This window comes from Nematolebias whitei, chromosome 1, assembly GCF_014905685.2.
Source record: "Nematolebias whitei isolate Nwh7 chromosome 1, NemWhi1, whole genome shotgun sequence".
Lineage (NCBI taxonomy): Eukaryota > Metazoa > Chordata > Actinopteri > Cyprinodontiformes > Rivulidae > Nematolebias > Nematolebias whitei.
The window spans coordinates 10,221,719-10,245,399 of NC_056498.1; the positions used below are offsets into that span (position 1 = coordinate 10,221,719).

At 42.5% G+C, this 23,681-nt stretch overlaps 1 protein-coding gene across 1 annotated transcript in view; it reads left to right on the forward strand.

The window, feature by feature from the left end:
* Positions 1 to 23,681, forward strand: part of LOC119414675 (dedicator of cytokinesis protein 11) — a 93,390-nt gene that overhangs the window by 20,699 nt on the left and 49,010 nt on the right. Inside the window, exons 5-9 of the mRNA XM_037681779.1 lie at positions 5,043 to 5,224; positions 8,983 to 9,096; positions 11,761 to 11,836; positions 14,417 to 14,499; positions 14,827 to 14,881. Of these exons, the coding sequence (XP_037537707.1) occupies positions 5,043 to 5,224; positions 8,983 to 9,096; positions 11,761 to 11,836; positions 14,417 to 14,499; positions 14,827 to 14,881 (510 nt within the window). The remainder of the gene's footprint in view (positions 1 to 5,042; positions 5,225 to 8,982; positions 9,097 to 11,760; positions 11,837 to 14,416; positions 14,500 to 14,826; positions 14,882 to 23,681) is intronic.

Genomic DNA, 23,681 nt, shown 5'->3' on the forward strand with positions numbered 1-23,681 from the left:
GGCTAGGCCTCAGACTGACGAAGCCTCTTGGATGAGGGGCGAAACGTTTCTTTTTAACAAGAAAACGAAGTCCAGATGACATGATTCAACCTTTTTTGTTGTTCACATGTAGAATGGTTGGGCAAACTCCTACGCACCCTCCAGGAATCTGCTGAGAGTGTAGAGTTGGTCCAGTGTTCCACAACCAGGATGAAAACCGCATTGCTCCTCCTGAATCCGAGGTTCAACTATCTGACAAACCCTCCTCTCCATAACCCCCGAATAGACCTTACCAGGGAGGCTTAAGAGTGCGATCCCCCTTTAGCCTCAGCCTCAAGTGACGCCCTCACATCCCTAAGAAACTTTCTGACGGGGCTAAATGCTAAGGAACTACTGCTAATTGGTGATCTAAACCTAGACTGGTTCACCTCTACATCTGACAATCTTAAATCCATCTGTGAATCATTAAATCTAACTCAACTAATTCAAACATCAACATGCCCAAATAACAAAACCCCTGAAAAATCCACCCTACTGGACCTTATCCTAACAAACATGCCTCACAAGTACACAAATACTGTACATGTGTTTTCGCTAATGACCTTAGTGATCACTGCACCATTGCAGCCGTAAGAAATGGAAAATTATCAAAATTAAAACCCACCATTATTTTCAAAAGGGATTTAAAACATTTCTGTGAGCAGGCCTTTTTTCATGACTTAGCCACTTTTGATTGGAATAACATTTCATTGATAGATGACGTAGAACTTGCACTGGCTTACTTCAACGAGGGTTTTCAAAACATAATCAACACACATGCTCCATATCGTAGATACAGAATAAAGGGACGTAAAAATCCTTGGTTTTCCACTGAGATAGGAAATCTGCTCAAAGAAAGAGATACTACCTGGGCTAAGGCCAGAAAATGAAAAACTGAACATGACTGGCTCAGCTTCCGACAACTTAGGAACAAATGCACAACCCTAATTAGAAATGCAAAATCAAATTACTACCTGGACGCATCCACAAAAAATCTAAATGATCCAAAAAGGTTTTGTTAAATAGTAAAATCAAATTCTGGTCAGACAACAACCACTGATTTACCCAGCTCCATTATGACCAGCTCAGGTATTCTGTCAGACAACTTATCAATTCTAAACTGTTTTAATGAACACTTTATATCCTCTGGCTCCCTGTTCGAATCTACGCATCCTGAAATGTTATCTGCTGACCAAACTGATGAAAATCCACCCCCAACTCCGCATGTGCTAGACAAACAGGTCACAAACCGCTTTGACTTTGTATCAATATCTCCCAGTGAGGTTCTAAATGCTCTAAAAACTCTTGACACACGCAAAGTAGCAGGACCTGACAACATAGAACCACTTTTCTTAAAACTAGCTGCAGATTTCATTGCTGAACCACTTTCATGTATTTTCAGTCTCAGTCTAAATACAAATACAATACCCAAAATCTGGAAATCGGCTTATGTTCTCCCTCTGCTAAAAGGGGGTGAACCAACTAATGTCAACAACTACAGACCAATTTCTAAATTATGTATTCTTGCTAAACTGTTCGAAAGACTTGTCTGTGATCAGCTAACTGTTTTTCTACAATCAAATAATATTTTATCACAATTCCAGTCAGGATTCAGAAAACAGCACAGTACCGTAACTACAGTTCTCAAAGTATTAAATGATATCATACATGCCCTGGACTGCAAACAATACTGTGTTGCCCTATTTATAGACCTATCCAAGGCATTTGATACAGTTGATCACAGACTATTGACTAACATCCTGAAACACTCTGGTCTATCAAAACTAGCAGTCTCCTGGTTCACCAACTATCTAACTGACAGAACACAGTCTGTCCATGTAGCCGGATCCTCCTCTACTTTCCTAGATGTTGTGAAAGGGGTGCCACAGGGTTCTGTCTTGGGTCCCATTCTTTTCTCCTTATATATCAACGATCTATGCAGTGATCTGTCAAACGCCTCCCACCATTATTATGCAGATGACACTATCATCTATTGCTGTTCATCCTCCCTCAGCCAAGCCTTCACCTCTCTTCAAGACGCTTTTAATATTATCCAGTCACGTCTGCAAAAACTTAGACTGGTCCTAAATGCTGACAAAAGCAAGATCATGGTTTTATCCAACAGAAAGCAGCAACCAGAGAACCCACCTCAAATTGAAACCCAAGAGGGAAAACAAATAGAAATGGTCTCCACCTACAAATATCTAGGTTTCAACATTGATAATAAACTGTCATTTAAAATCCGCATCTCCAAAATGGTCACCAAACTCAAACTGAAGCTAGGCTTCTACTTCAGAAATAAATCCTGCTTCTCATGTAAAGCCAGGAGAACATTAGTAGCTGCAACTTTCATGCCGATATTAGATTATGGTGACGTGCTGTACATGAGTGCTGCATCAAAATACCTACAGTCCTTAGACTCAGTTTATCATGGTGCCCTTCAATTCATTACTGATTCCAGTTATTGCACTCATCACTGTGAACTTTACGTCAAGTCTAGCTGGTCTTCTCTCAGTGCTCGCAGATACACTCACTGGATATCCTTCATCTGTAAGACCCTTCTAAACCTAGTCCCGTCATACCTTACCTCCCTAATACAAACATCACACAATCATTACTCCCTGCGCTCTAATGACTTAATCCTCCTGTCAGTTCCTCTGGTCAGAACTGAACCAGGAAAAAGAGCATTCAGCTTCGCCGTCCCCTCAGCCTGGAACAACTTACAGACAGATTTGAAACTATCAACATTCATCTCGCCTAGATCCTTCATGTCAACCGTATCAGATAATGTTATCAAAAATCTGGACCATTGCAGATGTTTCTAAAACACTACTTATCAAATATACATGTCTTTGTTGACTTTTAACTCTATCTACTTAAACTGATGTCTGTTCTACATTTAATGTCTACAGAAGTCTGTCTTATCCTGATGGTTTCAAACTGTTAACATTTATTTATCGTGATAGTAGTTTCTTTTTTTCTTTTGATAAATGCAAATGCTTATTGTCAATTACTCTGTGACGTGTGCTGATGACCACTTGACCAGGTCACCCTTGTGAAAGAGATCTCGATCTCAACGGGCTCTACCTGGTAAAATAAAGGTGATTGATTTATTTATTGATTGATTGATTGATTTTAGTTAGAACACACTCTACGGTCCCCCTTTTTGAATAGGGGGACCACAACCCCAGTCTGCCAATCCAAGGGAACTTCCCCTGATGTCCATGCAATACTGTAGAGTCGCGAAAGCCAACACAACCCCACAACATCCGGAGCCTTAAGGAACTCCGGGCGAATCTCATCCACCCCTGGGGCCCTGCCACCGAGGAGCTTTTTAACCACCTCGGTGACCTCAGCACCAGAGATTGGAGAGCCCGACCCAAAGTCCCCAGGCTCTGCTTCCTCAGTGGAAGACATGCCAGTGGGATTGAGGAGGTCTTCGAAGTACTCTGCCCACCGACCCACAACATCCCGAGTTGAGGTCAGCAGCACACCACCTCCACTATAAATAGTGTTGGTGGCATACCATATTCCCCCCCTGAGACGCCGGATGGTGGACCAAAATTGCCTCGAAGCCGTACGGAAGTCATTTTCCATGGCCTCTCCAAACTCCTCCCACGCCCAAGGTTTTGCCTCAGCGACCACCCGAGCTGCATGTCGTTTGGACTGCCGGTACCCATCAGCTGCTTCTGGGGTCCCACAGGCCAAAAAGGCCTGATAGGACTCCTTCTTCAGCCTGACAACATCCTTCACTGCTGGTGTCCACCACCGGGTTCGAGGTTTACTGCCGCGACAGGCACCGACAACCTTGCGGCCACAGCTTCGATAAGCTGCCTCGACAATAGAGGCGCGGAACATGGCCCACTCGGATTCCATGTTCCCCGCCTCCCCTGGAACTTGTTCAAAGCTCTCCCGGAGGTGGGAGTTAAAGCTCCGTCTCACGGGAGACTCTGCCAGAAGCTCCCAGCAGACCCTGACAATACGTTTGGGTCTGCCAGGTCTGACCGGCATCCTCCCCCACCATCGGAGCCAACTCGCCACCAGGTAGCGGTCAGTGGACAGCTCCGCCCCTCTCTTCACCCGAGTGTCCAAGACATGCGGCCATAGATCAGATGAGACGACAACAAAGTCGATCATCGAACTGCGGCCTTGGGTGTCCTGGTGCCAAGAGCACATATGGACACCCTTATGCCTGAACATGGTGTTTATTATGGACAATTCATGACGAGCACAGAAGTCCAATAACAGAACACCACTCGGGTTCAGATCAGGGGGGCCATTCCTCCCAACTACACCCTCCAGGTCTCACTGTCATTGCCCACGTGAGCGTTGAAGTCCCCCAGTAGAACAAGGGAGTCCCCAGGAGGTGCCCTCTCCAGTACCCCCTCCAAGGACTCCAAAAAGGGTGGGTAATCTGGGCTGCTGTTTGGCGCAAAAGCACAAACAACAGTCAGAACCCGTCCCCCCACATGTAGGCGGAGGGAGGCTACCTTCTCATTCACCGGGGTGAACCCCAATGTACAGGCACCAAGATGGGGGGCAACAAGTATGCCCACTCCTGCTCGGCGCCTCTCGCCAGGGGCAACTCCATAGTGGAAGAGTGTCCAACCCCTCTCAAGGAAACTGGCTCCAGAGCCAGAGCCATGCGTTGAGGTGAGTCTGACTATTTCTAGCTGGAACCTCTCAACCTCACACACCAGCTCAGGCTCCTTCCCCACCAGAGAGGTGACATTTCACGTCCCAATAGCCAGCTTCTGTAGCTGAGGATCAGACCGCAAGGGTCCCCGCCCTTGGCCACCACCCATCACACATTGCACCCAACCCCTTTGGCCCCTCCCACAGGTGGTAAGCCCATGGGAAGATGTATGATGATGATAATAATAATAATAATAAACTGTGTAAAAAATTAATTTACCTGACACATTTGACCCATCTGTAATTATTGTCGATACAGTTCTTTAAACATGGTGTAAATATTTAGTGTGGAGTGATGGTCTGACTCTTCCTGTCTGACCCAACTGCAGAGCAGAGTCTGGAGTTCAGCCTCACCGAGGAGTACTGCCGGAACCACTTCCTGGTGGGTCTGCTGCTCCGAGAGGTGGCTGAGGCCCTGCAGCAGGGGCCCGAGGTTCGACAGCTGGCCGTAGGCGTTCTGAAGAACCTGCTCATCAAACATGCCATGGACGATCGCTACACCGCGTACAAGGTAAGGAGAATAGGAGAAGTCGAATTAACAGAGGAAGTGGAGCACATTGTTCAGGATGATGAACTGGAGTTAAGCTCGTGTCACATCAAAATAATTTTATTATTCTACATGGTTTCTGTCTCCAAACACAGAACCGATCTTTCTCTGCTGTCAGGTTGTTTAATTTAAAACAATCTTATCGCTTTAAAGTTAATGTTTGATATGGTAACTGCTCTTGTGATCAACGGCGCGTTTTCTCTCCCCGCCCCCCCCCCCCCACCCCACAAAGATACCAGAGTCTGTTATGCAAAGAGGCCGTTGTTTAGAGTGCAGCACCGCTGACAGACGCTGCTGATAAAAAGGCATCAACTGACAGTATTACATCTCTCGATACCCACTGCCATCATTTATCTGCATCTGTACCACAGCCAGTGCTCTCCTATTGTCTTTAAACCATATTTTCAGATTTATTCAACTAAAAATGGTCTTTTTCCAAAAAATTTCTCCTAGAAATACAAGTGTAAATCTACTGAATGGCTACTTCTAAATTTGACCAGTGTTAAAGAACTGCATCATTATGACCCGCTGAGCAGGTTGAGGTGCAAAACCCTGAATATTAATGCAAAAATAAATAATTTAATGGGTAAAAGTGGGCAAAGAACTGTTAGAATAAATAGGTAAGTGTTAGAAGAACATAATGCTGATATGTGTTTCATACCTTGTCCACAAGGCTTTGGCTATTTTTAAAAACATATTTTCTGTTGGGTTTGCGCCTCAACACACAAACCGCTCTGGGCGGAGGAAATAAATCTAAAGTCGAAGCTTTTAAAAACCGGTCTCTCTTGTAAATAAGTCCTCGTGACTCAATGAGACTAACCTGTATGAACAAAAGTAGACAGAAAAAAACTAATTTCTTTTGCCTTGTGTGCACCGATGGTACAGAGCGTTTCAGAAATTTGCAACATCCTCTGAGGTATTTAGGTCACGTAAAAAAATATGTAGGAAAACAAGAAAAACAAGTTTCCTTATGTCTTTTTGATGGTTTTGTTTTTATGGAATTTATTCAAGTCACTACACATATTGCACATAATTGTGGAATCAGGAACTAAAAGAAAAAAACATTTTTCAGCTTTTTTTTTCTGGGTGGTTCAAATACTCTGTAGTTTTATCTTGATCCTGATATCAATAGACTTAGATTGTGTAGTGAAATGGTTATCCACTGATAGGATATTGATAAATGGTATCAAAGAACAAAAGGGCTACATTTGTTCTGGTAAAACCCTTTAGCCCTGCCTTCTTTTTATTTTGAAATATTTTTATTCTGGATGTTCTTGTCACTTATTGGTGTGGCATTGGTACTTCAATGTTTGGTGAAAATACATAAAAAAAATACCAATAAAAAACATCTGAAGTATTTCAGTTTAATTTGTATCGTGTCCTAAATGTAAAATCTGATGGAAGTTTTCTCTATTTCTTGTCAAGTTAAAAAAAAAAAAAAAAAAAAACAGTAGCTGGCTTGAAATTTGTTAAGAGTTTTAGGATAATAATTGTAACATTTTCAAGCTACAATATTCACTAATAAAAATTAGTTTTGTTGCTATTTTTGTTTTATTTCTGCTTTTTGTAAAAAATAAAATGTTTTCATTTATTGGTAATGTATTTTTTTATTGTGTGCTGGTTTAGTTTAGGAGTTTTAGACAGAGAGGCGGATAGATACAGTAAGACAGTACTTGGTGTGTCATCAGGAGAAAGAATACAGGTAGCAAAGGCAAAGCAGAAGGCATAAGATGAGTTGTATGGGAGGCTGGACACTAAAGAGGGTGAGAAGGACTTGTACCGATTGGCAAGACAGAGGGATCAGGCTGGAAAGGATGTGCAGCAGGTTAGGCTTGTTAAAGATCGGAATGGTAATATTTTAACAAGTGAGAAGAGTGTGATGAGAAGATGGAAGGAGTAATTTGAGGAGCTAATGAATTAAGAGAATGAAAGAGAAAGAAGAGTAGAGGTCATAGAAACTGTGGACCAGGAAGTGGGAAAGATTAGTGAGGGTGAAGTCCGGAAAGCTCTGAAAAGAATTAAGAAGGGGAGGGCAGTAGGACCTGATGACATACCAGTGGAGGTTTGGAAATGTATTGGAGAGATGGCAGTGAGGTTTTTGATTCAAATATTCAATGGCATATTTGAGGGTGAGAAAATGATTGAGGAATGGAGAAGAAGTGTGCTGGTGCCCAGTTTTAAGAACAAGGGTGATGTACAGAGTTGTAGCAACTACAGGGGAATTAAATTGATGAACCACATGATGAAGATCTGGGAGAGAGTTGTGGAAGCTAGACTTGGATGCGAGGTGACTATCTGTGAGCAGCAGTATGGTTTCATGCCAAGAAAGAGCACCACAGATGCCATCTTTGCTTTGAGAATGCTGATGGAGAAGTACAGAGAGGGTCAGAAATAACTCTACTGAGACTTTGTAGATTTATAAGAAGTATATGACAGGGTGCCCAGGGAGGAGGTGTGGTATTGCATGAGGAAATCTGGAGTGGCAGAAAAGTATGTTAGACTGGTACAGGACATGTATGAGGACAGCAGGACAGTGGCGAGATGTGCTGTAGGAGTGACAGATAGCTTTGAGGTGGAGATGGAAGTGCATCAAGGATCGGCTCTGAGCCCCTTCTTGTTTGCTCTGGTGATGGACCAACTAACAGATGAGGTCAGGCAGGAATCTCTATGGACTATGATGTTTGCAGATGACATTGTGAACTGTGGTGAGAACAGGGAACAGGTGGAAGAGAACTTGGAGAGGTGGAGGTATGCACTTGAAAGAAGAGGAATGAAAGTCAGCCACAGTAAGACAGAGTACATGTGTGTGAATGAGAGGGAGGCTGGTGGAACAGTGAGGCTACAAGGAGCAGAGGTCTCAAAGGTGCAGGACTTCAAGGACTTGGGGTCCACTGTCCAGGAAAATGGGGAATGTGGTAAAGAGGTGAAAAGGAGAGTCCAGGCAGGATGGAGTGGATGGAGAAAAGTTTCAGGAGTGATTTGTGACGAAAGGGTGTCAGCAAAAGTCATTGCTCGAAGCTCAAACACAGGTTTACAAGACATTGTTGAGACCAGCTATGTTGTATGGTCTGGAGACAGAGACATGGACAAAACGACAGGAGAAAGGACTGGAAGTGGCAGAAATAAAGATATTGAGGTTCGCCTTAAAAGTGACAAGGATGGAAAAATTAGGAATGAGATCATCAGAAATACAGGAAAGTTTGAACAACTGGGAGATAAAGTTAGGGAGACCAGACTGTTTGGACATGTCCAGAGGAGGGACAGTTGGTGTACTGGTAGAAGGATGTTAGAAATGCAGCTGCCTGGAAAAAGACAAAGAGGAGATATATGGATGCAGAACATGGAGGTAGTTGGAGTGAGGACAGAGTGAGATGGAGGAGGATGACTCGCTGTGGAGACCCCTGAAGAGGGATAGCTGAAAGAAGTAGTTAAAGGTTTAGAGTTAACCAGCTACATGAATACATACACATGGACTGACTTTAGAGAGAACTTCATGTAGAAAATAATGAGTGAAGAACAGAAAGCCAAAAACCATATTATTAAAAACCTACATAGAACACGTCAGCACTGTTTAACTTATTTACTTTGATTAAGTTTGTCAGAAAATGGTGAATGCACTTCAACGACACGTGCAACCTAACAAATTGAATTCCTGCTCACCAGTGTTTATTTGCTCTTTTGAATTTTATAAATTGCTAATCACGTTTTCTTCATTGTATCAGAACCAACAGGCCAGAATCTGCATGTTGTACCTCCCAATATACGAGCTGCTCTACCAGAACTTGAAGCAGCTGTCTGCTCAGCCACAGAACTCCAGTCCCGGGCTTGGTCTAAATGTGAGTCCTCCCTTTACAAAAATCACTGGGCTTAATGTTTTGTTGTGGCTCACATCTGTTTCTAATAAGAAATGCTAAAATACATGTCGAAATATTGCTGTGTCCATTTAAAAAATGTCTATATACCACTGAGAAGAGTCTTTTTTACACTTAAAATGCTCTTTGTCAGATAAAAAGAAACATCGATGCTCTAGGGTAAAAGATGAGGTACAGTCATTTACAGGTACATCTCAAAAAAATTTAATATTGTGTTTTGTCAATATTTTCAGAAGGTGAAACTCGTATATAAACTCATAGATTCATTAAACATAGAGTCAAATATTTCAAGCCTTTATTCCTTGTCATTTTGATGATTATGGATGGGATATTCCATCCATCCATCCATCCATTATCTTTACCCGCTTATTCCATTTTGGGTCACGGGGGTCGCCGGTGCCCATGTCCAGCAATCACTGTGCGAGGGGCGGGGTACACCCTGGACAGGTCGCAAGTCCATCACAGGGACACAGAGAGACAAAAAACCATTCACTCTCTCACTCACACCTAGGGACAATTTAGAGTTACCAATCAGTCTAACATGCATGTTTTTGGTCTGTGGGAGGAAACCGGAGTACCTGGAGAAAACCCACGCATGCACGGAGAGAACATGCAAACTCCACCCAGAAAGGCCCCTGGATCGGGGTTTGAACCAAGGACCTGCTCGCTGAGAGGCAACAGCTCTACCAGTTGCGCCACCGTGCTGCTGGATGGGATATTGAAAAACCAAAATTCAGTGTCTCAGAAAATGAGAATAATCCACAGCCAGCTTCTGGTACTTTTGTCAGTGTGGGTCAGACCGAGTCCTGCTGGAAAATGAAACCAGCATCTCCATAAAGCTCGTCAGCAGAAGGAAGCATGAAGAGCTTTAAAATGTTCTGCTAGATGCTGCGTGAACTGTGGACTTCAGAAAACCCACTAGACCAGAACCAGCAGAGGACATGGACCCAAACCATCACTGACTGGAAACTTCACTCTGGACTTCAACAACATGGGTTTTGGGCCTCTCCACTCTTCATCCAGACTCTGAGACCTTGATTTATAAATGATGTGCAGAATTTACCTGAAAAGAGGATATTGGACCACTGAGCAGCAGTCCAGTTCTTTGTCTCCTCAGCAGGTAAGACACTTCTGATGTTGTCTCTGGTTCAGGAGTGGCTGGACTCGAGGAATGAGACATTTGTAGCTCATGTCCAGGAGTTAATCAGCTGATCAGTCTGTGACACCAGGAGTTTACAATATTCAACCTCTTCACAATAATCTTATTTTCTGTGACCCTTCATTTTGGTTTTTCATTAATTGTAAGTCAAAATCATCAAAATTACAAGAAGCAGTTTTGAAATATTTCACCCTGTGTAATGAATCTATATCATATAATGTACAAAACAAGGATGGAACAGGCACTTAAAGATTATTTTTTTTATTTTATTATATCTTAATCAACTTTTGTCTCCCATCATAGAGCAAACAGGTCCGTCCGTCTGTCTGTGAATGTTGTGAGCGCATTAACTTGAAAAATAAACGAGGTAGGATCTGTCACTCTGCACTGCTTCAGACAAGCAAAAAAAACCTACCTCTGTTTTTATACACTGACTTCTATCCACCTGATTATCTTACACCAAAAACATTAAAGTTTACCTGCATTCCCTGTTCAGGTCCAGTCCAGAAAAACACTCATCTCATCAACTACAAACATCCATTATTCAAATCCCTCAGCGACGGTGGACATTGATGTACTGTTTGCAAAATTTGGGAATTCCAACCTCAACAAAAAAAGTATTACTGTATTTATTAAGTAACCAAAAACGTATAAAATAGAAAACTATCAATGTGATAAACTGTTCATTCCATCTTGATTCAGAAGTTTTAAAACCACTTTTATCGTTCAATTCAATTCAAAAATACTTTATTAATCCCAAAGGGAAATTAAATGTTGTAACTCATCATCCTCGTTTCATTACGATATGTTATCGATACTGATGGCTGTAGAAAGGAAGGATCTCTTGTAAAGGTCCATCCAGCAGATCCGAAGAAACTGGCTGCAGATGCTGTTCGATCCGTTCACCTAGACTTGGCTTGCCTCTGGTTATCCCGGGCTGCAGGACCGCCCGAATGCTGGACATAACTCCTCCCAGAGCGATGGCCACTCCTGCCAGCAGCCCGCCGAGCTCCTCATTGCTGCAGACAGCTGGCTGTAGGTGTCTGAGGACGATTTCAGTCCTTCTGCTGTCATGAGCCGAGTTTCCTGCTAGTTCCAGGATCTCAGTGGTCAGGCACTCAAGCACAGCCGGCAGGGAGACGAGAATGCATCCACGGAGCCTCCTTTTCAACTCATTTGAGATTTTGGGCTGTAGCTGAGATATTATTGGAACTTTTGAGATGTTAATCAGCTCCCAGTTGTAAAAACCACCTTGTTGTCATGGTTACGCATCACAACAATCATATCATATCATGAGTAATATTTAGAAATTATTCTGTAACTTTGTTATGTGACTATTCATTCTCATGACATTGTGGAGAGCTTTAAGGCAACTTTTTTTTTTACATCATATTTTACTCATTTTGACCAGAACATGTAGGAAGCACTTAGTGTTTGGTCTGAGTCTTGTTTTTTTTGTGGTCTGCCAGGGCTCCAGAGATGACCTGATATCAATTGGTTCTACCGACAGCAAGAGAATCAGCACTGCGATCGACAAAGACCACGGTGAGTAGAGAACCACAGATACTGCACACAACGTACGCCATCTGGCCTCTTCCTGTTTACACATCATCCAGTGTTGTCACCACACTGGACCACAGAACCACATCAAGACTCATGTAACACAACTCCATCCATTAGCAGCACTCTGTGGGAAAGGCCCAGCTGTGTAGTGCGCGTGTATTACTTTTATTTCTTCTTGGGGTTTCTTAATACAGTAATTTTGCTTTCCCTCACCACTCTTCTTGTCCTAAGGACTTTTTGGACATCTTTCACCAGTGACACAGTAATGATGATTATAAGATGAAAGGGCAAGGATATCACAGTTATATTAAAAGAAAGTAGCAGAAGTTTGAAATGTTCTTAACCCAGTGTGAATTAGTGTTCCTTCATCAGTTCTGATAAAATTCTTTGACGCCGGTGTGGCAGGTTGTTAAGAAAGACGTTGATTGGCTAGTGGACATTTAAAGCACAATATTTTTAAAGACATTAGGTGTTTTGAAAAAACTTAGACTAAATGATTACAGACAACTCGTTTGTTTTGCACTATTTATTTCAGTAAGGATTCTCAGTAATGGCAGTCAGAACATGCTGGTGGGCAATTTGAAAAATGTTTCTCAACTGTGACTATGTAGTCAGGTGTGTTCTCCAGGGATCAGTTCTGGGGCCATTACATTTGCTTTGATAGTCGCTAACGGCCATTCTTTAAGCGATTAAAGTTCAAAAATTTTCAGTCAGGTCATCCGGATGGTTTCTTGGTTTTGTGCTGAGACATTTTGCCCTCCATCTGGAAGGCTTCATCAGTCTGAGGAAACACCAAACAAAATGTATTCTCCCCCAACAGCTTACTCCAAAGTGGGAAAAAAAACAGTTATGTTGGTGCTAAGATGGTCTCTGGGGCACACCTTCTCCTCCGGTGCCTGCCCTCTCCCTCGTCGACAGTCATGCCAAACTGGTTCAAAACACCAAAGTCCATGCTCAATAATCCAGGTATAAAATCCAACAATGTTCAGTCACGTCATCTGGATGGTTTCTTTGTTTGTTTGTCTTTGTTGAACATTGTTGGATTTTATACCCGGATTATTGAGCATGGACTTTGCAGTTAAAAGTTCATTTAAGATCTTTGCTGTCCCCTGTCATTGAGTGAAAAGGGGAAATTGGATGATTGCTGTGTTTCCCCTAGATAACTTGCCATGGCGGGGTGCTCATCTTGTCCGTGATTTTTGTCTGGGGGGGAGGGAGACGGACGGACGAAGACATGTCCTGAACTCCACAGCGCTCTGTTTATACCGACAGTTTTAGATCAAGGGGGTGGGGGGTGCGCATGGTTCTGTTGATGGGGCGGGGCGCCCTGCTTGTATAATGGTAGGGGAAACATTGGATTGACCCTCTGTCCACCCATTTGTTTGTGCATGTGAGCGCAATAACTTGAAACATGAGTGAGGCACCGACTTCTGTCTAGGTGTGTGGCTACATCTAGACGTAAGAAAGATTCATGAGTTACAGATTAATTTTGACTACCTCTATCATTTGCGTAACATGTTATCTAGTTTTATATTCCTCAAAAGTATAGTTTCCTCAAATGATCAGGGTGGCCCTTGGTGTGCCCGAACGTTCATCTGTGGTGGCCACGACCACCAATGGCCACTCCCTGGCTCTGCCATTGTGACTTGTGCTGGATAAAATTGCTCCCTCCACTCTCCAGGATCCGTCACTCTGTGCTGCCTCGGACACGATAAAAACAACAGCCTACCACTGTTTTCATACACACTGTGACAACTTCCCACTTTAATATCTTGCACCAAAACTTGATTCATTCAACCTTTATTTATACAGGTTAGTCTCATTGAGCCACGAGGACTCATTTACAAGAGAGACCTGTGAGGTTCACTTGTGTTTCCTGTTTGATTCAAGTCCAGAAAAACATGAAAAACTCATCTTGAAAACTACAAACATTCACTTCTCAAATCCCTCAGCGATGGAGGACAAGTGTATCGCTTGCTTAAAACTTTGGCAGGCAAATGGTTTCCTTCAAAGAATGCTAGTTTTTAATATGACTGTTTTCAGTTGCTGGACGTTCTTGCTGAACTAATTTAAACTCTGAGTTAAATCTAAAGGGTATTTCAGGTGAATAAAAATACCATTCTCTGAAGGAATGCATATTACCCGCCACTGTAATTGCCCAAATTTAAAGTTAAGATTGTTCATTCTTCAGGTTTGAGGATGACTTGCAGCTACTAACATACCGAACTTTAGCTCGATAGCTGTGATAGAGTTAAAGCCATTTTAGTCTTTGTCAAGTCTTTTATTCAGACCTTTTAATTCAAATCTGACAAAAGCAGAGATCTCATGACCTTTGGCCTCAAGTATTTTTTTTTACTCCTTTGGTTATTTTTTTGTTTTTTAATGAAATACAGCTGTTGGGTTCAGTCTCTGTTACATGGAACTGTTAGTGGATCCTGTTGTGTAAAATCCTGACTTGTACTCCAATAAAGGGGCTTCTGTTGTCGGTTTACCAACCAGCTGTTGTGTTAACATTACAAGTTGTTTAGTTTCAATAATAATTCTGCTCTGCACCGCTTCCAGCTCTTCCGAACGGCCAAATGGTGCGGCGAGAGGACTCCAGAGGCTCTCTGTTTATGGACTCAGGAACTCCAGACCTCATTGAGGTGAGAACGCCTTTTATATACTCACAACAGTTTAAGAGTTAAACTGGAACATTGTGAGGTACAGAGGAGCTTGTAGGACTGATGGTAAAGGTGCATAAGTTCAAAGTGCCTTTATTAGACTCAGGAGAAATTTGCTTTGGATAAAAAAGTCTGTTGCACAAAAAACACGTTCCACATAAATCTCACATACAAATTTACCTACATACATTCCCTGTCTCTGTTTGTCCTGTGTCATCTGCTCATTAATGAACTTCCTGAAGGAGTTCTTGTACATAAAGGAACCCAGCATCTTCTTCCTGAGTTCAGTTAAACCTGTTCTGAGTGCAGAACATGAGGCGTCAGACACTATCTGAGGGCCGTCTGCTCAAACAGATCCTGGAAAGTTAGAGGTGTAGCTGGACCCATAGTTTGACCTGTTGTCTTCAGCAGATTTAATACAAACTTTAAATCTGAAGTGTCGACAAATTCGCAAACATCAGCAGCTGTTTCAGCTGAATGCGTGGAGTATTTGCTGAGCTTGGCAGCACTCAGACTATGTGTGAACTATATGTGGTGCTGTATAAAAGCTGAGGAGGCTGATCATTATCAGGGCTGTGGAACTTTCTGGCAGTGTCCACGAACAGTTAGAAGGAATAAATCTTGGAGAAGTTGTAAGCTCGACTTGGTGTAAGTAATCAAATTTGACTGTTTGGAGTCACCATGAGAAAATGTACTAGTGAGACTGTTACGGTAGACACAGAAATTTACGAGTTCAGCCTGACCCAAAACAATGTTGATATCTGAATCTGGACCTGGCATGGCAGACTATCTAAATTTCCCCTTGGATGTTGTGGAAACAAAGATACTCTGTCCCCCTCTCCACCCCCTCCCTTCCCCCAAGGTTGAGGACCCTCCCTAGCCTCCCCTAGTGCAGCAGCCTAGGAGATGCGAAGGTGCCATGGGCTACATCGCTCACCTGGTGGCTGTGCTGAGACCCCCCCACCCCATACTCACTCCACAAGCACATGTATTGTGTTGCTTTACTGTGGAAGATTTTTTTTATTCTTCAAACTGTGCCCTGTCAAGAACACGGTGTGAGAGATCTTTTTTTTTAATACCTCCATGTTTTTGTCCCCTTTTCCTTATCTAAGCCTATCTTTTAAAGTGCTTTATTAATAAAGTGGTATTGTATTGTATCTAAGCAACAGGGGCAGCGCATCTTAGAAGCTGCAGCCCCCTGAACACTTCTGTCCATCTTTAGGACGGTTGTACGGAAAGTAGTTTCGTTGTACTTCATTGTGCAAGGACAATAAAAGCATTCTGATTCTGATCTCACCATTTTACAAAGTCAGCAACCCTGTCACATCTGTGGCTTTCTGAGTTGAAGTTGGTTTATAGCAGGCTCAGTATTACAGTGTCATCTGAAAATGTTACCACATACTGGTCCAGCAGGGAGCTGGCACAATCATTAGTATATAATGTGAATAAAATGATGAGCTGACACAGTCCTGAGGGACTCCAATGTTACCATATGCAGTATGTGAGTGCACAGAGTTGAATTTTACCTGCTGTGGCCTGTTTGACAAGAAAGAGTGGTAGAGAAGCAGTGGTACAAATGACCAAGTACTGTATAATATTTTGTCTCATTTGTTTCACTGGGTCATCTACTTCTAGGACGTCTGAAAATCTGATGATGTTTTAGGTCATATTTATGCAGACGTATATAAAATTATAAAGGGTTCACAAACTTTCAAGCACCACTGTACACAGCAGTGGCCATCTTGGATCTTGACAGGAACCTTTCTTATGCCTAGATGCAGCCACTCACCAAAATGCAAAATGGAAGTCTGTATTTCTCCTATTTTTCTAGTTATGCTCACAACTCGCACAGATGGAGGATTTTTCCAATTTTCCTTTTCCAAGGGACAACAAACTCAAGAACTCCTAATAAATATTTTCCTTTCTGGTGTCTCTCAGCTTTGTCTTTTTGATACAACGCTGCTTGAGTAATGATAAACTCACCATCTTTGTTTAAACAGCGTCTCAGTTCCAAGAGCAAGGCCGAAAACAAAGAACTGTGTGTTGATCCGCTTTTCGTCGTTTACTACTGCCTCCAAGACAGAGTGTTGTGTTCATTATTCAGAAATGTGAAGCTGTGTCGTAACATTTAAGAACCAAAAATCATTAAAATAATTAAAAACGTGAAAACATGTTTTTTGGTTCGCAGTGAGAGAAGGGAACAGAACCTTCGGTCCAGATGAAACAAGGCTGCAGGTGGTGAGACAGAAGCTTGTTAAAACATTTAAATGAAAGCAGAACTCTAAACACTGAAGCTCTTTATCCCACTGAACCTTTCTCCATCTGACACAAACCATACACTATGTTACATTTTTGGAACATCCATCCCAACATCTTGTTAGTAAAAAGACAGAAATAAAAGTTTGAATGTGAACCGATAGCCATTTTGTGTTGCACAAAAGTTTTTCCAGGACTGATCTGGTTCATTGGTTATTGTATTTTCAGTAGTTCCTTTGAAATGTTTCTGTTGACTCTTGATGACATGCTGGCGCCGTCGCAGCATCGTCCTGGTGACTCCTGACAGGTTGAACTGTTTGTACATGTTTATCTGATTGTTTGATGAAGACTCGTCGCTGCTGGGGTGTGTTTGTGTTGAAGGTTTTGTATTTTATTGCATATTCTATACACTGTGTTTGAAAAGCTACCTTGCTCAACTATGAGTGAACCTTAAAGTGCAAGCTTTTAAATTGATTACTTTTTCTAATCGTTGAATAGATTCTAATGCTTTTTGGGCCCCGTTGCAGAGCAAAGAGGGAGAATTGCAATTACCCTCTTGTCTGTGCGTGTTGTGAGCATGATGACTTGGAAAAATAGGTGAGGTACCATCTTTCATTTTTGTGCGTGCCTGCATCTAGACGTAAGAAAGCTTCCAATCAAATATTGGGTTGCAATGTTAAAATCCAAGATGGCCACCACCAATCCGTATCTTTTGAAAGCGTTATGCTTTTTTGGATATCTTGATGCATGCTCAATAATCCAGGTAGAAAAATCTAAAAAAGATAAGTCAGGGCCTCTGGATGGATTCTTCTTGTTTTTTTATTTTATTTATGTTTTAAATCAAAGTCTTTTTATTCAATTAATTTTTTTTTGAACATACAACAACAAAAAAGACGAAACATAGAACAACCCCCCACCACAACCCCACCACCCCTTCCCTCCCACACCATATCAGTCACACACAAACAAATGAATTAGCTAGGCATTGACAAGTTTTCCACATACATCATAACAGGCTGCCAAGTGCCCCAAAATCTTTGAACAAAACCCCTCAGGGTATATCTGATTTTTTTTCTCAATAAATATGATACATCACTTCCCTTATCCAGTGAACATATGCTGGGGGAGTGGGTCCTTCCATTTACATAAACAAGTCTTCTGACCAGAAGAGACCCAGAAGCAATCACATCCTTCTTGCACTTGCTGAAGGGCGTATCCACAGGGACCACCCCGAACAGTGACATGAATGGTGATGGGTTGAGTTTTTCCACATATCCCAGAGAAGGTGTCAAAAATAGATTGACAAAAGATCTGCAGCCTGGGACAGGTACAGAATGTATGCAAGAGTGTAGCTGGAGTTTGTTTACAATGATTACATACTGAAGGAGTAAACATATGATTATTTGACACAGGTGCCAAAAATTGTAAATCTGTAAAGTTAAATGCCCTCCTGAACTGATTCCACATCTTAGCCGCCCAGATCACAATTGGGTTAGAAGTGTAGGTTGATATTGACTGTTTAAAAGGTAGCTGAGAGCAGAGTAATGCATAAAGAGAGCTGGATCTAATTAGGCCCTCTCCAAAGTCACCCAACTGGGAAAACGGGTGTCCTTACCCAACCATAATAGTAGAGCTCTGATATTAGTTGCCCAGTTATAGTGCATGAAGTTAGGAAGTGACATACCTCCAAGCCTGCGGGGCAGATGTAAGATCCTCTTGGTAGAGTTGCATTCGGGCCCAAAAAATCCGATCCGACCCGGCCCCAGCCAGCAGTCATCATTTTCGAACCCCACCTGATCCGACGAATTAACAGTAATTACAGGTCCGAACCCATAAACAACCCGACATTTTTAATTAACAGTCGGAGACTAAATGGGGCAGAAGATCGGAGCTGAGGTGGTGTTTGTCCTTTCATGGCTGTAAAAGAGCATTTAAACCCTGTTTCTGCCTGCATTCTTCTGCATTACTCAGACATGCAGACAGCTCTGGCTGGAATTTTTGATGTGAGTGGGTTGTCAGCTTCACCTAGCTCTCTGACACACGTCTGCTTTGTGATCTCACCTATTTGGGTCGTCGACCTTGCACATCCGCTGAGTGCAGCAGCTGAATGAACGTCCATTTGGGCGATGGATCACTTCTTGGGAGTACAGTCCCATCTGAAGCTTAACTGAACTTTTTACCTCTTTCTTGGCCTGTCAGCTCGCGGTGAAATGGCCACGTGCTGCTGTTGATAGTACGGCAGGCCATGTTATCATATATTTGGATCGCGGCTGATTCTGACCTTATTAAAAACCTGACACAGACCTGGCCTGCCCATCCAGCACGTTATTATGGCCCGCCCCGCCCCGAATTCGGGTCGGATGGGACCGGGTTTAGGGCTCGAGTTAGAAATGACAGCTCTACCTCTTGGCAATCCATGGATGCTTTTTATTCCAAATAAACACTGATATCTGGCTGTTCAGATTGGTGATCAACGATTTAGTTACCAAGATTGACAGATTCTGAAACATGTGTATAAATTTAGGTAAGATATTTATTTTTATAAAGTTTATTCTACCCCCCAGAGTGTGAGGCAGACTGCCATCTAGCAGTATCTTGCTATTTCATGTTGCTGTGTTCATTCGTACTCATCTGCTCACACAGACTCATGTTTGTGCTGCTGTTCCTCATATTGTTTTTATACTATTAGTGCTTAGTGTATTTTTATTAACATTTTTCTTAGTTCATATCTTAGATCTTATTACTGTTTTTCTTTTACAATTTAATATTTTTGTTGGATGTAACTGGGACCCTGTGTACACAATTTTGTTCCACCACATGACAAATAAAGAACCTTAAATTCTTGAATCCTTAAGGTTCACCATGAGAGGTAGATAATTAATTTTAAAAGGTATGGTGTCTAAGACTTTCTTTTCTATAGAGGTCACAGGTATCAGCTGGCTCTTTTGAAGATTAACCTTATAGCCAGACATTTTTCCAAATTTTTGAATCAAAGTAAGTAATTCAGGAATGCGGGTGAGAGGGTCCGATATATACAAAAGCATGTCATCCACATATAAAGAAACTTTGCGCTCTGTACCTAATCATTAACCCCCTTAATAATGGAGTTTTGCTGTAAAGCTGCTACTAGTGGTTCTATTGCTAACGCAAATAGAAGTGGTGAGAGCGGTCATCCCGTCTCGTACCTTGTTGCAGTTTGAAATATCTGGACATGTTACAGTTAGTGCAGACTGCTGCCATTGGGGAGGTAGGATTCTTATTGTTGAAACATTTTGTCTTTTATCCAAGACGTAGTCAGTCTGAGGGGCTTCAGTAAACTCAGTCTTATAAATAGCAACTTCTCATAGTGGATCAACCAGTTAGCTGCTGACAGCCAAAACTAGTTTGATTTCGTCAGCCCCTCAGACTGACAGTCTTTTGGATAAAAGACGAGACAACAAGAATTCGTCCAGAGGACATAACTTAATTTTTTGAGATATGCTTTTTGGAGTTTATATTATTTAAAAGCATCCATCCATCCATCCATTATCTTTACCCGCTTATTCCATTTTGGGTCACGGGGGTCGCTGGTGCCCATGTCCAGCAATCACTGTGCGAGGGGCGGGGTACACCCTGGACGGGTCGCAAGTCCATCACAGGGCCACACAGAGACAAACGAGACAAACAACCATTCACTCTCTCACTCACACCTAGGGACAATTTAGAGTTACCAATCAGCCTAACATGCATGTTTTTGGTCTGTGGGAGGAAACCGGAGTACCCGGAGAAAACCCACGCATGCACGGAGAGAACATGCAAACTCCACCCAGAAAGGCCCCTGGACCGGGGTTTGAACCAGGGACCTGCTCGCTGAGAGGCAGCAGCTCTACCAGTTGCGCCACCGTGCTGCCCTCCTTTAGCAACCATAAACTTTAAAGTTATTTATTGGGATTTTACGTGCTAGGCCAACACAGAGTTGATTTGACAGTTTGACAGTGAAGTTTTGACATTTTTGCCCATTCTTTACAAAACCGCTTTGGTCCTGTCCACATGGAAACATTTTTGTGCATAAATAAAACTGTTTTTATTGTTCAAACATTGCATCAACATAGAAAGTGTATTTTAGGAACCCCCAAAGAGTGTCTTTTGATACTGCATTCAAGAGCATGAAAACCTGATAATGGCACCTTTTTAATTTCATGTAGACAGTCAAAACACAACTTTTTGAAAACAGTACATTCATAGATCCACCTCTAACCTAACCTGTCTGATGACGTGGTTTTCAAAAGATTGTGTTTTAACTATTCACACAGTCAACACGGTATAATCCAGTGGGAAAAAAAATCATCTAAATATATACGTGTGTGTGTGTGTGTGTGTGTGTGTGTGTGTGTGTGTGTGTGTATATATATGTATGTATATATATATATATATATATATATATATATATATATACATATACTTAAACCATGGTATAAGGTATCCCTAGAAAGTGCAAAAGGAGAGATCCGGCACGTCCTAAGGCAATTACATAAATTCACTTACACCCAACAAGAGTTGGGCGGAATAGGTACAAGACAAAAGCGCAGCATCGGCGGGCTTCTGCTTGCTGCATCGTCACTAGGATCACTGTTTAGCTTAGGTTTGTCCGCATACAACACTGTCAGTATAACGTCTCTAAAACAACACGTGTCTGAAGTAGAGAATGAGGTCCCAAAAATCCGAGCATTAATGGACCTTCAACAAACTCAACTGAGACAAGTGACTGAAACAGCGAAAGATACTGTTCTAGTGCTTAATACTCACACCCAAGAAATCAGAGCCCTCGTACATGCGATAAATGAATTAACTCTTAAGGTTGAAATGGATTACACTGTCGCACACCTGATGGATAGAATCTTCGCCGACATGCTTAGAGATATCAGTTCATCGGTAGACACACTAGCCACCGGTAGGATCCCACCGTATCTAGTCTCGCTACAGATGGTGAACGACATCCTCAGCTCCGCTACACGCGAAAGAGTTACGCAAACACAGGCACACCTGGCTTACACTCTCGGTAGCGCGATCCCAATCTACGTCGATCACAAGAAGTTTGAAATGGCATTCATTATCAACCTACCGATAATTCCCTCAAACGGCATATACAGACTCAGGGACGTCGTAAATGTTGGCAATTGGCACGGCGAAAACCATGTTCAAATTGACACACCAAAGATGGTTGCGTACCACGACGACAACCCCTCAGTATACCTAGCTCCAAACCTGCAGATGTGTGTTCTCACTCGGGAGATACACTATCTGTGCCCGAGCAAACCGTTTATGTGGAATAAAACCGCGGGCATATGCGGATTAACACCTATTCCGGAAAATTCTAAGTGCTCAACGACCATAACGCCGCGACACCTGGCTAAGACCGCAAAGGCCGAAATCGTTGGATCACGTTGGCTAGTGAACGCCCCCCAAAGAGATGCGATCATGGCCTACGAACAGCCTGGAGCAAATAGACCCCTGACCTTACCGGACAAAACAATGTGGATCAGTGTTCCCCAGGGAACAACCATACACATTGATGATTTGACGCTCTATCACCTTGATCCGGGACAATGGGAAACAACTCTGGACGACACAGAGTACCTAAAAAACATGACTATAGACATAGATCCCGGAACCTTGGGAAAGATCCGGTTCGAGGGTACTAAGGTCGTCGACGTGGAACCGTTAAACGGAGTTCTCAAGTCTCTCAGGTCCGAGAATAATAACCCAATCCAACCGATTGCCTATGCGTGGTCAAGTGCAGACACATTGATCGTAGCCCTGCAAACGATGATATTCCTCGTGTTATGCGGGATACTCATATCCCTGTTCCGAGGTCTCCGGTCACTCCGAGTCCAACAAGATCTCCATGCAGTGCACCTCAATGTGATCATGTCTCGCGCACGCGGGTCTAAAAAGAAACAAACAAATAAACGGGACAGCGTGACTGAATCTGGCAACCAGGGTGAGGAGAGGCAGTGAAACGATGTTTCTAGATGCTTAGTCACTACTCTTGTCGGTGTTGAAACGTTGTTTAGTTGATTTTGGTATTGTTTCTAAAGGAAGAATGAATTTTGTTGTGTAGTTAAGTTAGAGACTAAGAGGCCTTTAACCATGCCAACATGCAGTTCATTCACTAAATTGCAATCTTTGCGGAGTCAATGTATATTATTGCTACCTTGAGTACCATAATCTACATTGATCTCACAACGCTTAAGCCGAACCTACTCGAACAATTCTATTCGGGGGGATAGCTAATTCTTTTTGATAAGTCTCGCCATAGACTTCCAAAACATTTATGGGAAAACCAAACACCCAATCTCAAGTCGTTCGTCTAAAAGACAACAGACAATTGCACCAAACTATATTTTACCATGTAAAGCTAACTTAAACCAAGTTAGAAATGGAAAAATAGTTTGGAACACTTTTCTATAGGCATAAACCCCTGTAGTTACCCCTTTTCAGCATTTTCCACCCCTTAACTGGTAGTTGTAGCTGTTCCCAACCATAATAGCTTACACACCAGATGCATATAGTTTAAGGCCTTATGTAAAATCCCCTTCATAAGCCCACCTTAAACCACATAATTGCATGACACATTGAACCAGAACGGCACAGGCTGGACGTCGCTGGAGACAACCTTCGCTGGAGGCGACCTGCAATCCTGACGTTGGTCTCCACTCTTCATCCAGTGGCCGCTTCTTCAGTTCAACCCAAGGGTACCCCTCTGTATGCTGATTAATCAACACTTCCAATCGTTGTGGATTTACCGTTGTGGATTATATGACTTTTTCCAGTAAATTACAGACTCTGTTTCCAAGGGGTTAAAAGCATTGCTACAATGGAATTATCGAGACGATATGGGATTATAATCAACACAATGGAATACCAAG